Source organism: Melospiza melodia, chromosome 3, assembly GCF_035770615.1.
Source record: "Melospiza melodia melodia isolate bMelMel2 chromosome 3, bMelMel2.pri, whole genome shotgun sequence".
Lineage (NCBI taxonomy): Eukaryota > Metazoa > Chordata > Aves > Passeriformes > Passerellidae > Melospiza > Melospiza melodia.
The window spans coordinates 45019634-45033276 of NC_086196.1; the positions used below are offsets into that span (position 1 = coordinate 45019634).

The following is a 13643-nucleotide window of genomic DNA, read 5'->3' on the forward strand; positions in this document are numbered from 1 at the left end:
CATAACCTGGTAAAGAGTAGAAATTCTCCTAAAAGTAACAAATTGTAGAAGTATTTTATTTATAAATTTTCAGCAAAGTGTTGAGATGATAATGGCTATTTTGATATTTGGAAAAAAAAAAGTGTGAAAATGCTGAGTGTGGAACTGTCTCTCATGAAATAAATTAATGTACTATTTTTGAAACGTAGTAAACTATATTATGTTATTGCCTCTTATTCCTAATATGGTCTGAATTTAGAAAGGGGGAGATATTTTAAATATCAAGTCTGTACCAGAAATCTGATAAATAATGGAATTAATATTTATCTTTTTTTTATTTTGTGAGAGTTTCCTTACTGGTGACTCAGTAGTATTGGAGTAGTGTGTATTCTTCTAGCAAGTGCAGAGACATTTTTATATTGATCTGTCAGTCTCATTGCATTCAACCAATGGGCAGATGGTTCAGAACAAGCTGGAAGCATAAATATGTACATATGTCTATAACTACACTTGCACATATATTATTCAGAAACCCACATAGGTGTATGTCATTATATCAGGTTTCAAACTAAGGCCCTGAGAGCAGAAGTGTTGTTTCCTAATAATGACTGGTGTGCTAGAATTTTGCAGAACAATATTGCCAATGACTTCAAACAAATACAACTGGAAAGTACCAGATTGTGGCTTCAATTGAAAGGATTCACTTTGTTTGTCATGTGCCACTTTTGATAATGGTGGCTGTGTTCTGTATTGCTCTTTCTATTCAGTGGTATTCCTGGTCAGTATCATGAAGAGCTGCTTTTAGCTCTTGTTTAGATATTTATTGCTTTGAAATGACATGATGACTCTCACTATGAAATTAAGTTTGTCAATTCTTCTCTGTTACTTCTAACTGTATTAAATATTCAGTAAAATAACATGTGGTAGAACAAAATCTATTGTCTTCAATATATATAAGTCTAAATTTTGTCTTAAAAATTCTTTTAAAAAGAAGCCATCAAAAACAAAATAGTGCTGAAATTGTGATCTTTCAAATGCAGAAGAAAACTGGTGATTGGAGACCAGTCATAATTTCAAACATTGTATTATATTAATCTGTCTACAATACTTTCACCAATATTTTGGCTCAAGTCTTGTAGACCTACATAAGGGAAGAGAGAGACTTGTAATATTTGTATAAATCAAAATCTTAGCATGAATATAATTAAATATGCACAGCACAGTCTGGCAATGAAGAGTGTTATTGCATACATGCAAACAATATTATCCTATTTTCATATTTAGATCTTGTGAGTCAGACTGCAGAAAAGTTGTTCTTCAACAGAGCAGAAAGTTAGATTTGTACATGGGTAATACTAAGAGTAAGCATTCCAAGCCTCCTCCCCTAGATCCACAGTTACCTTTGATTCTGGAGAGACTATTTGAAGGAAAAGGGATTTTTTAAGCTCATGAGGCTTCAATCTACTCAGTGCTCAGTATAAAGAAGAAAGATAGCACATGGTTGAAGGGGCTTGCTGAAGTGCTTATAAGGCAAGTGGAAAGGAATCATGGAGTGGTTGAGGCTCCAGTTCTTGGCTTGGTGTCTAAATAAGCAGTGTCCAGAAGGAAAAAATATATAACAACTTAATTTTGTGGAGAGTAGTACTTACTTAGAGGAGTGCTTGTCATTGAATTCTGCACAGCTGCCTCCATCTCCAGCACAAGAAATGAGCACCTCTGCTGGCATGGCAGTCTGACTGAAGGGGAGTACGGACTAGAATTATCTGCACCATGGACCACTGAGAGCCCTGCAGCTACCCTGCTTTGAGCTTTCCTCACAGAGGTCCACAGCCTGAGTTTGGACACAAAACTTCAGTGAGGGCTAGATTGTATAATCTTGTCAGTGTATTTACATAAGTTAAGAATTTGGCACCTATCTGACAAATGCATATGAAATAAGACTCTTTAATCAAGTGTTGCTCAGCCTGTGTCTGCTGTGTTTGGCTTGTTTGCTTTTCTGTGATACCTTTTGCATTGCCATTCCTATGCCAACAGCATGACTTTGTTGTTGTGACAATGCAACTTTAGCTGTTAATGTATAGGATGAGAAAAAATTCATGGTGATGACATATTGTTAAATGGAAATATAACAGCAAAATTTGTGTGCTTACATCTCCACGTTCCCCACCAAAATAAGGCTGGTATAAAATCTGTTACTGAACTGCTAAATTAGAAGATGAAGAGAACATATTCAACGGGGAGGAAAGTTTGACTGCAAATGTGTGAATTTTGCACTAGAATAGATGTTCAGGTTCTCTGCACATAGTACCCTCTTGGTACTGGATGGGATTCACAAATTTCCAGATATTTTGATAAAAAGAGAAAACCATGCACCTGCCGGCACTGAAAAGTTTGGAAGCCACACCTGCAGAGAAATCTTTGCAGTACAAAGACCTAACCTACAAAAAACAGGCTAGCTATAGTAATGTTCTCCATGTGCTTGATGTTTTGTTCTCAAAAGGGTGACACATTCCCTCCTGACAGTAAAATTATCTCTAGCTTGTTTTAAACCACCTTCTGTTGTATAGAAATAGCTAAAAGCAGTGGAGCTTCATTTGGACAAATGCCCTTTTATGGGCAAAAATTATTCTTTTCCAGTTATTACTTTTGCCGTCAGGAGGCAAGAGTATAGTTACATCTGCTTTTTTAAATAATATGAAATTAAAAAAAAATTATGGATCATTCAATGACCTACTCAGGTGTTAATTAGGTTTGTTTCTGTGATATCAATTTAATTCAAAGGAGATGAATATAAATATTAATTGCCTTATTAAGAGAGGAATCTTTTTATTAGACTCAATAAGAAAGAGCAGAAACAGCTGCATTGCCTTTTCCTGGTAATTTAAACCTGTGACCAAAATAGGAGCTCACCATCTTCCTCTACCTGAGACCAAATAAATTTGAGGGGCCCAAATAAGAAAAGCAAGCTGCATCTTGGAAAACATAGCTTCCCTGGGCCAGGGATTACTCACAGAGATATTTCATTTATGTCCACACAAACGATAATATGTCCATGTTGGTGAGGAATGCCTGACTTGCCCTCTCAGCTGGTAAGCTTCTGTAATATCATCCTACAGAAAAATATGCTAATTTCCTCTACAAGCCCTGAATGCATAGTGCCTCCTGATGTTAATTGTGAAAAACAAACCATTTCCCAGTATCTTTTAGCTGTAAAAAAATTGCTAGGATACCCGAGACTAGTGACAGTCGCACTCCCATTTTTAAATGAGATTACTTCATGATTTACATTAATTAATTTTCTGAGATGAGGGTTAGGTTTTGCTATTATTTTGTACCTTTTAAGATGAACAACACAAATGTATGAGGAAAATTATGCAAACAGGAACAGTTTCTTGTGAAAGCAAGAGTGAAGGTAGCAGCAAAATTAATGGACCTTGGAAAGATGAAGGACTTTAGTATCTTCTCCTGTTCTACCACTGGGAACACTTTCTTGACAAATGCATTCAATTGATCTGGCCTTGTTTCCCCATGCCTAAAATTGGGGATAAAATTATATAGGAATCTCTGTAAGGATCTTGAAATACCTTTGTTGCAAAATAGTTTAGAGTGCGAAGTGTTGTGGGCACCTCATGTCTCAGGTGGAATGACATTGCTTTACACATCTCTATGAGCCAGCCTTACTGAGCTGGCTCCTTCTAGGCTTGTTCTGGACCAACCTTTGGCCATTCTGAATTCTGAGTCTGTGGCTGAACATCACAGCTCTTCAGCCACTCTCCAGAGCCTTTCTGGATAATCTACTGTGCCTTCAGGGAAGGATTTTATTTGAAGCCAGATTTTAGAAATGAAAAAGAAACAAGTTATATTATACAGAATTTGACAGATTTTTTTTTTGCAATTGCAGGTGTGATAACTAAGTAATTGTCTTTTCAGATCAGGCTTGGTATACACAGGTTCTGTTAAGGTTTCTGAGGGAAAAAGATTTCAAATCCATGTGTCTTTCTGACTGCCCCATCAGTGCCACTTTTGATTTTTTTAACTCCTTACTCAGACACACTTTGCCCCACACTGCTTTCCATGCTCATCCTCTTTTTGGTTAGAAAAGAGGAGCCACAGAGCCAAAATCTTGTTTCCAAATTCCTCAGCCTTTTTTTAAATTATATTGAACTAACCATGGAGCCCTACTTGCTTCCTGTATGGGCATGACAGTGCTAGACTAGCGATCTTACCCTTTTACTTTAACAAGAAATCATGCTTGTGAAGTGAAATGAATGTAAAACAGAATGCCAGTGAAATCCACCATCCATCATGCAAAGCATTTGAGATTGTGCACAGCCACTTTTCAGCAGAGGCTTCATTTCTGCTGTTTATAAAGACTCCCTGGTGCCTGAGAGAAGAATAGCAGTAATATGCAAAGGTTTATAAGTGGTTTGAGTATTCCCCCCCATCCAAGTAATTGGATTTGAAAAAATTTTGTGGAGTGGAATGGAGCAACTTCAGAGACAACTCTTTTCTTATTACTATCAACAAGGGGAAGCTGAAAGATGCCTAGTTATTTCCTCCCTTGGTTATAGAGTTTAATGCAAAGAAATTAATCATCTTTTACAAAAGCTGATGGGTAACACTGATTTTTACAAGTGGCTGTTTCATTAGCTCAGATATTGTTATTGATGTATTTTGAGGTAAAGCCGAAGCAGATCTATTTACTTTATCACTGTATTCCTTACAATGCATAGCAGTCACTGCTGCCAGTTTGTTTATTGTGGAATATGTGCTATATTACAGGATTTTGTTTCATATGACTTTATTACAGAAGGATTATGGATTTATGTGGTTAGGTTTATTTAATGATATTAGTGTATAACTCAAGAGAACCAGTATGTATTTGTGTGTGCAAAACTAGTTTTCTGGTTAAAGGGCATGAAGATCCTTATAATGTTTTGCTCAGCTTAAATGTATCTGCAATCGTGTCTGCAGTGCTAGGTAAGCCTTGTTTCACTTGCTCCTGGCTTGTTCTGGCTGCTGATTCAAGTTACACCTACAATCAAGCAAAGTGCCTCAAAAGCATACTGATAAAAACTGGCAGCATTATTTCTGCCTGGGCTGATAAACAGTTCTTGACTTTCCCATAGACGCTCTACCGCCCACCTTCCTTCAGCTGCAAGTGGGATGTCATGGCAAAATGACAAATGTTCCCTCTTTAATACTTCTTCATGATGAACTGCTTCATATTTCCTTCTGAGGAAAAGTAAAATTCTTAAGGATGATAATTCCTTCAAGTTTTCTACACTCATGAAAGATAACCAAACCACATCAGTATTTCATTATCTTCTCTTTGAAAATGGTGGAGTTATGTAATGTACATGCTAATAAATGTACATGTTATACCACATCCATAGCTCTCCTGGGTGAAGTCTTCACTTAGGAGCTTCTAGATCGTGAAACCAGGCACACAGATTGTGTAACATTAATTGTATGGGAATATTTGACATTGCAAGGGATGCTGTAATTATTTTACAGTGTATTTGGATATGTGATTTGTAACAAATAGTTGAACCAAGCTTTGTTTGCATAGTCCAGCAATTTAGAAGGTAATTTATGTGAGCAGAGTCTCCCTGCATTGCTGTGGGATATTTTCAATAGAACAGATGAGAACAGGCAGGTTTTTTTCCTTTGCACATGCCTCCTATTCTCATTCCTGACCTCATTCCATTAGACCAGGGATCTTCTTATCTGACTCTTTTTATTTCCTAATCCTTCTGTGTTGAACAAAGCAAATCTTTTTCCCAAAGTCTTCATGGATAACCTCCCAATCAAGTTCTTCTCAGAGATTGTTAAATATCTGGAGCATGAAATTGTGCGGAGGCTTTTGGAACAGAAGTGGAAATGTAAACTCAGCACTTGCATTATGGTCACATGTCATGTGATTAAGCTGTTTGATGTCTATAAGGAACAAGGTATATTTCAGATTAAGACCAGAATTTTATGACTGTTAAAGCCAAGCAATTAGACAAGAAAATGGGGAATATTCCATTGGAAAAACATCAGTCATTTTAACTACATGCATGTTTATTGTTGGTGCTTTTTGTCTATACAGTCACAGCATTGCAAAAGTCCATTAAGCAGAAACTGATTTTTACATCAGGCTTTATTTTAAGTGTCCAGAATTTTCAAAGGTCTTTTTTCCTTGATGTTTTGGACTTTCTTTCTGTTTAAATTTTTATCTGTACCTCATCATATTTTTTGCCTTTTTTTAGGAGAGTTTTCCTAATCTCTGCACACATCAATGCTATTTCCTGCTTTGAAAATGTATGTTAGATATCTACTCTTTGAATACAACTTTATCAGCAGCTGTAGCTGTATTTGAGCACATATCTTAGGGTGATACCATAAATCTTTACTAGCTGGTAACAAAGTATTGCCTTGGTCAAAATACATAGCATCTAATGTTTCTTTCTCTACTAGTAGGGATTTTGCACTGTCAGTGACCTAATATGCTTTTGAAAAATCCAAATATTAGCAATCCTTAGCTTTCAAAGATTGGAAACATATAGAGTATTACACCTGTTCAATCTAAAGAGTAGACATAGAAACATTATAAAAGAGAAAATTTTAGCTTTATACCTTTTCTGGAAATACATCTCTTCCCTTTGCTGTAATCTTCTGAAGCTCCTCTGCTTTATGCAATATTTTTAAAAATAACTGTAGATGTTTCAAAGGCTACTTGAATGAATATTTTTTTCCATGTATAAACTACCCTTCAGGTAATTGCACCCCTTCAAACATCATGCAGATAATTCAGTACTTTTGATAACTCTCACCAGTTATATAGTCATTGTTACAAAGTCCTGGAGACAGAGGAGAAAGAAAAATACCAGAGGAAGTATTTAATCAAAATATTTACACATGCATATAAATCACAGTCCTGGGGAGCCAGGAGTTGTTCTTTAGCTTGGTGAGGCTTTTTTTTTGCTTTTCTGGAAATAAACACAGTTTACCAGTGTGAAAACACAAAAAAAATCCTTAAGCTTTCTGTGCTGAATTTCATCAGCCTTCTAACCTGAACTGTCTGACCTCATAAAAACATTTCCCTCTCTGAAATTTTTTTTGCCCTGTGCTTTGCCCTGTAGCTTTATCTCCGTGTCCAAATTAATTTTGGGCATGTTGGCAGAGCTGATTGCAGGCAGAATTGAACTCTGTTCCCTCTGGGAGGCAGCTGGCTGGGGGCCAGCCCTGGCCATGCTGCAGTGCTGAGCCATGGGCTGCGCTTCTCTAAGTCCCATTAAACGCATCCCAGAGGGGTCAGAGCAGAGACAGCTGCTGCCTGCCCGGCTCAGAGCCTCGGCAAGGAGACCTCATGCCTCTGTGAAAGACCTCTGTCTGCCCACCATCTCCTCCTTCTGCAGACTCAAACAAGGAAGGCTTTTAATGATCTTCTGTACTTATCTGTACTAGCTGTTATTTGAACCCCTTTCTCATCTTGCAATGTCTGCCTTTTACTGGGGTTTCTCTTTTTCTTGCCCTGTCACACATCTTTGAAACCTTTTAATATGGCTTATCGTGTGCTTTGCTAATTAAAACTCATGTTCTTTTTTAACTTTTCTGCTTTTTTCTCCTTACACTTACGCTTACACTCATCCTTAGTAGCCAGCACATTATTTTCTGCTTTTTCCTCAATCTCTTCTCCACATTTAGGTTGCACCTTTTTATCCTTCAGAAAAGCCTTGGTCACCTCTGCCTCCTAGCGAGCCAAAGTGACGGCATTTCACAACACTGAAGATCATGTCCCCTTTCCAATATTGTGTTTAGTGTCCACACTGCTTCACCCCCAAAGTGCAAGTTTCAGTAAAATTTTAATGTGTTATTTAAACTAAATGCTGAAAAAAGTACTCTGGCCACACATAGCTTTCCATTTATGTATGAAACAGCAGAGTCCTCCTCCACCATCACTAACATAGTTGTGAATATATAGTATTTGTTCATAGCCTGCTGTGAAATGAGTGCTGAAAGTAACCTTTGGGATTTTTCCTTAAGTCAGAAGATGGAATTTGTTTTTAATTTCAACTGGGATGAGAGTATATGCAATTTGTCATGAGAAATCCTACGGATGCATGAGGGGCTTTAACATGGACTTTGCAGCAAGTATGTCCACAACTGGGAGTTTCAGCTGGAGAGCTGCTTGAGCAGATATGGCTTCTCTGTATTTAGTAACCCTCACTACACACTTTTTTCAGAAGCTCTACTTGAACCTGTAAACAGAGGTTAATCTTCCTTTTAGCAGAGAAATAATGTAGCTGTGCTTTTCTTCTTGGGCCTCTCTGGATTTACATTTTGTGCTCTAAGGAAGGACTGTTCTCACTTCCTGAGTTTGTAAACTATATATTTCAATGATGGTGACTTTTTGCTTTATATGAATCACTCTTTTAAATTTTATAGTTGCTTCTCCAAAATGTGCTGAGTACTGCAATTCATTCTTTAGGAGTTAATCTTCTTTCTATTTGTGCTCATATGTGCTTCTACTGGTCACTTTGATTTCAGTGGCACTGTGAAGGAATGGTTGATTGGAGAATTACTTATTGTTGGTCCCTTAAAATATACCAAATGGCTTTTAAGAAACCCATCTTAGCCTTTGAAGTTAGCTTGTGATAGTTCCTTTTTTATCCTTTAGCTCCTTGCTGTTGCTTGATAAATAACAAGTTCTAAATTGGTTCTATTAAATTTGATGTGTCAATGTTACAAAACCAAGAGATTTTTCACAATATATATTTAATTTGACAATTGCTGTGAATGTGTCACCCTTCAGCCCTGTTGGTTTCCAGATTAACATTAAAACAGTTTTGAAGGGAAGTGGGCAGCAAAGAGGTTTCCATTTTTGCAGCTGGGAGATTTTTGAGAAAAAAACAATAAGAGATAGAAAGTAAAGCAGAAGGTTTTCCTGAAGGACTACCTGTGTTTTGAAATACCACTCAAACTACTTCACACATTTAATGAGTTGCATTCAACTGCTCAAATATTATGTAATTCTCTGTAGCTGTGTGTATATGTTTATGTATAGATGCGTGACTCAGTCACAGAATATTCTAAATTTGAGGGGACCTCCAGGGATCATTGAGTCTGACTCTTAAGTGAATGGCCTGTATGGGGATTATGTGCTCTATAAAAATGCTATAATAATATCCATTTTAACCAAAAGTTGTGATTTTAAAAATGAAGTCATTTGTATGAAAATATCTATACAGTCTTATATTCTCCATTTGTTTGAAGTGAATTCTTTGAACAATACATGTAGCACAGCCTTAATAAGTATAGTGTCGAAGTAGTTTTTGATAATTTGTCTTTCCCTTAAAAAAACTCCACATTTCAAATCACAACCAAGTAAACAATTATTAAAAAGGAGGTGTTGATGTCTTTGGGAAAACAGGATGTTTTTAGAGGCACTGTTAAACAAATGACACCTGGGAAAGATAATTGAATATTAATCTGTGAATGAAAACTCTCAAAAATCAAGAACTGACTGAATTTCAAAGCGTCTTCTGTCTTTATAACTCTAAACCTGATTCTCCAGGGCATGTGAGAGATGTATTTCTAGGGAAAATGTAAAAGACAACCCCATTATCTAGCCTTGTGGATTTTGTTCCCTTAACTTTGAGAACAAAAACCCCAGTTTTTTTTTTTTCTTTTTCAATGTCATTCTTTTTCAATGTAATTTCTTTTTCAATGTCTAGCGTGATAAACAGGTGTACAAATGTAATTTTCTGTTCTGATGCCAAAGTCAAAAATGTCAAGTTAACAGTTTAATAGATCTACCAAAAATATAAAATTATTCTGAAAACCAGTAACAATTCACGGACTGTATAATGCTTGTATTGTCTAACTTGAGTTTCCTACTTCTTTTTTTTGCCTATAGACACCCTATTTTTGGCCATCAAATTGTTGGGAGCCGGAAAACACAGATTATGGTCAGTGTAGAAATACTTCCTATTTCTTTTGGAAATTATGCATTTGGTTAATGAATGTGTCGCAGCAATCTGTCTTGTTTCACCATCCCACTGTTTAAAACATAATTATATGTCATGTAATTCCTGTGCAAGAACTACTGATATTAAAATGAAAATGTTGCTACCTTTTTCAAAGTTTGTCAGAAGCTTATCAAAGTCATATTTTGGAGTGGATCTGAGGAAAAAAGAAAAGAGCCCAAGCCCCAAAAGTCAAGAGTCATCAAAACCTACCTTACTATTTATATTCTCTGTTTGCTCCAGCAAGTGTAATTATTTACAATGAGAGAATCTCAGTGAAGCAGAGGAGACTTTATTGATGGTTGTGCAATGCTTATTATGAGTTTGAGAACCAAAGATTTGACTAGTTTAAAACTCTTATCTCCAATATACACCATGTGGAAAATTACTGATTATGAAAACTAATACAGTTCTAATATGAACTGTATTGGAAAATACAGTTTCTTTTTTATATGTGACTTGGGAGTTTATCAGTAAAGTATATATTGTAATTACTGATGTGTGCTTAGACAGCAAAATCTGAGGATAATAGGTAGCAATGTATTAGGAAAATATATTATTAAAAATTATAACAAAGTTAGTTTCTTCTGTACTCAAATAGTGACCTAATTTTTAAAGAAAATGTATCTATGAGCAGCCTCCTGTTCATTCTAATCCAAACTGTAAGTCTGAGCTCATCTGAAGACCAGGTAACTGAGCATGTACATGATAGGTTATGTTCTCAAAACTTCAGACCATGAATATCTCATTTTACAGTTTTTCAGAAATGTAGGTGAGTGTTCACTTGTAATTTGGATTCTCTGCCCTTGGGAGCCAAAGACTTCAGGATGGATGGTTCCAATAAATTCTTCCTTCCTTTTTAGAGCAGGCTTAGTTTAATTTCAAATACATTGCCAAATAAAGTAATTTTAAGCCGAAACTCTCAGCAGAGCTGCATCTCTCCAAGGTATAGTTTGAAAATGTGACAGTTTCCTCATCCTATTGGAGTAGAAAAGTGTTCAATTTTTCACTGATATTTGAAGATGTCCAGCAAATAGTTACTGAAAGCTCCCAAGGAAGAGGGATTGTTACCATATGTGTGTGCTTAACCACTCTGTATGAGGAAAATAGTCACTGAAGGAAAAATGATTGATTTACCATTTATTACTTCATTAAAGTCCCCTAATATGTTAAAGATCAGCAAGTAATTAACTGGTTTAAGAGACATTGAGTTCTTCAGCTCTAATGCATCATGTTACTGGCATGGTTTTAATACATAATTACATGCTTACCATGTCTGAATTTAGGATCAAGCTGAGAAAGTTTATATTACTGTCCTTTATTCTAAAGTAGGAGATACTAACTTCCTGTCATACCTGATCAGTGGATTGGTCAATGAATGATAAACCTTAGTAAGTAGAAATCTTGTATAATGTGTCCAGGTTTGCACGCCAGGAATACAGAATTAAACTTGGAATCAGCGTCTTCATCATGCAGGGAGGTGCTTTTTTTGAACAGTACATTTACTCATTTCAGGGCTTTTGAGATTTAAATATGTTTCAGTTGCTGAGGTAAGCTCTTTGGTGGCAGAGGGGACGAGGAAGGGGAAGCAAATCTCCCAATCTTGCTGTCACATTGCTCCTTCAGTGTCATGAGCCAGAAGTGCAATCCTGTATGAAACAGACCCACAGCCTCTCCGTGCAGCAGGGCCAGAGCATTGTGCTGGAGCTACCAAAGGGGACGGTGCGTCACCAGAGCGGGATAATGCTGGGGCATTTGCAGGAAAATAAACTTTTAAGGCACCTTTTCAATAATGTTCTTATTAGGTTAGCGTCATCCAAATCCCAGAAATTAGGATTTCCCTTGTAAACAATGGTGATCAGAGGAATGCAGGAAAATCAATATATTTAATCAAAATGTTTAAGGAACCAAAATAAATCTAAAGTAGGTTTGCACATTCTGCAGATTTTCATGGTAATTGTTATTTCCTGGAAAATATAGTACATAGAATTTATGTTATTACAGATATGCAAATGCATTTCATACTTGTCATGCATTATGGTGCTGTGTAGTGCTACCAATTTCATGGACTTGTCTTGAACGAGCTTAAAACTGTGCCCTCTAAAATTATTGACTGTGGTAGGCATTAGAAGTCTCTCAACACCAGCAAAAGCAACCTCTCTGTAATCGTCCTTGATCAAAATTACTAACAAGGCAAATAAATTTCTTTGCCATTAACCTATTTTAACTAGCCATTGGAAATACTCTAGAATTTTATTTTAATTTAAAAATTAATCCTAACCATTCATCTTTACTCATCCATAACTGAGCTACTGTCCAGAATGTAGCATACTGCCAGGAAAATAATTAATCTTAAACAAGAAATTAAATGAGATTGAGATACTGTGTGTTAGTTTATTGCCAGAACTAAATAAGAAAAAAATAATCCTTACATATTTGTGTAACATGTTAATATCTTCTCTAAAATATAATTTGATCTATATGGGCTTGTAATAGCAATTATTTGGCTTAAAAAATATTTTTCTGTGGAAAGTAACTGAAAAAGATCTACAAACAGAATCTTCCAATATGTCACAAAACCACAGACACACTCTGATAATAAAGCTGTAGTGCACTGCTACGTCATGCTGGCAAAAAGAGGGCTTGGATTAAGTTATTTTATGTCAAAATGGAAAATAGCCTTTTGATTGTAATTTCCAAAATATTGACCATGATCATTCTGAGGTAGCTGAGAAACAGTCAAATTTCTTAAAGTGCTGAAAATCTTCCTACTTTTTCTTGAAAATCATGCTTTAAGTGTTGTCAAGAGAGATTCCTCAAATTGCGAATAATTTTTACAAAGGCAGGTCCTTAAGTTCCATCTGTTGAAGTCCTGTTTTACTGCCATATGTCTTGGAGTCCACCCAGGCAGAACATGTTGTTCTTTGTAGAACCCCATTGGTTTTAGAGTGATTATGTTAGTGAAAATAAGTAATAATGATAACAACTACTATTATTAAGGCTAGAGTAGTTCAAATAACTTTGCTTTTACCTGTGAGTTAAGTCATGTTCCTGAATTGTGTTTAAGTTTTGGGACAAAGAGAATTGGATCTCAATTCAGAAAAACTGGCTCTTGAAATAGGCATAGCTAGTGGCTGAGCATGTGACCTGCTTGGAATTATCTTCTCTTTTGTTACAGATACAATTTTGTAACTGGTGGATTCTTTTTTTCCTGGCATATTATAAACAGGTCATGTCATTAAGGATTAGTTAAATAGAGGAGCTAGTAAGACAATTGCATCCCAGAAAGGGGAAATATAATGCCACATATGATGTTGTTATTCCATGTGCATTTGGTCTCAGTTCTAATGAAACCTGTCAGGTTCTCTTGGAGGTTTAGTGACTCACAGTTGTTGCAAATTTGAGGCATTTAGTCCATTACTGTCCTCTTTTTTGAATAAGTAGAAAATATGAAATGTTAGGGAAAAATTCCATTCACAACAAAATGGCAATTTGTCTTTTTTTCAATTCTTTAGGCTTAATTTAACATATTTGTGAAAATGTAAGAGGATTGTAAGAATTTCAGACATAAAATAAGAAGAATTAGTAACTTTTATTCATTTTCTCTAGTGAACTTTTGCTGATAGTGCCCTACTATCAGAGGGCACCCAA

General features: G+C 36.0%; 1 protein-coding gene across 9 annotated transcripts in view; it reads left to right on the forward strand.

Moving 5' to 3' along the window:
* RGS7 (regulator of G protein signaling 7) overlaps positions 1-13643 on the forward strand; it is a 255957-nt gene that overhangs the window by 174698 nt on the left and 67616 nt on the right. For all 9 annotated transcript variants that reach the window (XM_063151557.1, XM_063151561.1, XM_063151559.1 and 6 more), the window contains one exon: positions 9884-9935. In XM_063151557.1, coding sequence (XP_063007627.1) covers positions 9884-9935 — 52 coding nt within the window. The remainder of the gene's footprint in view (positions 1-9883; positions 9936-13643) is intronic.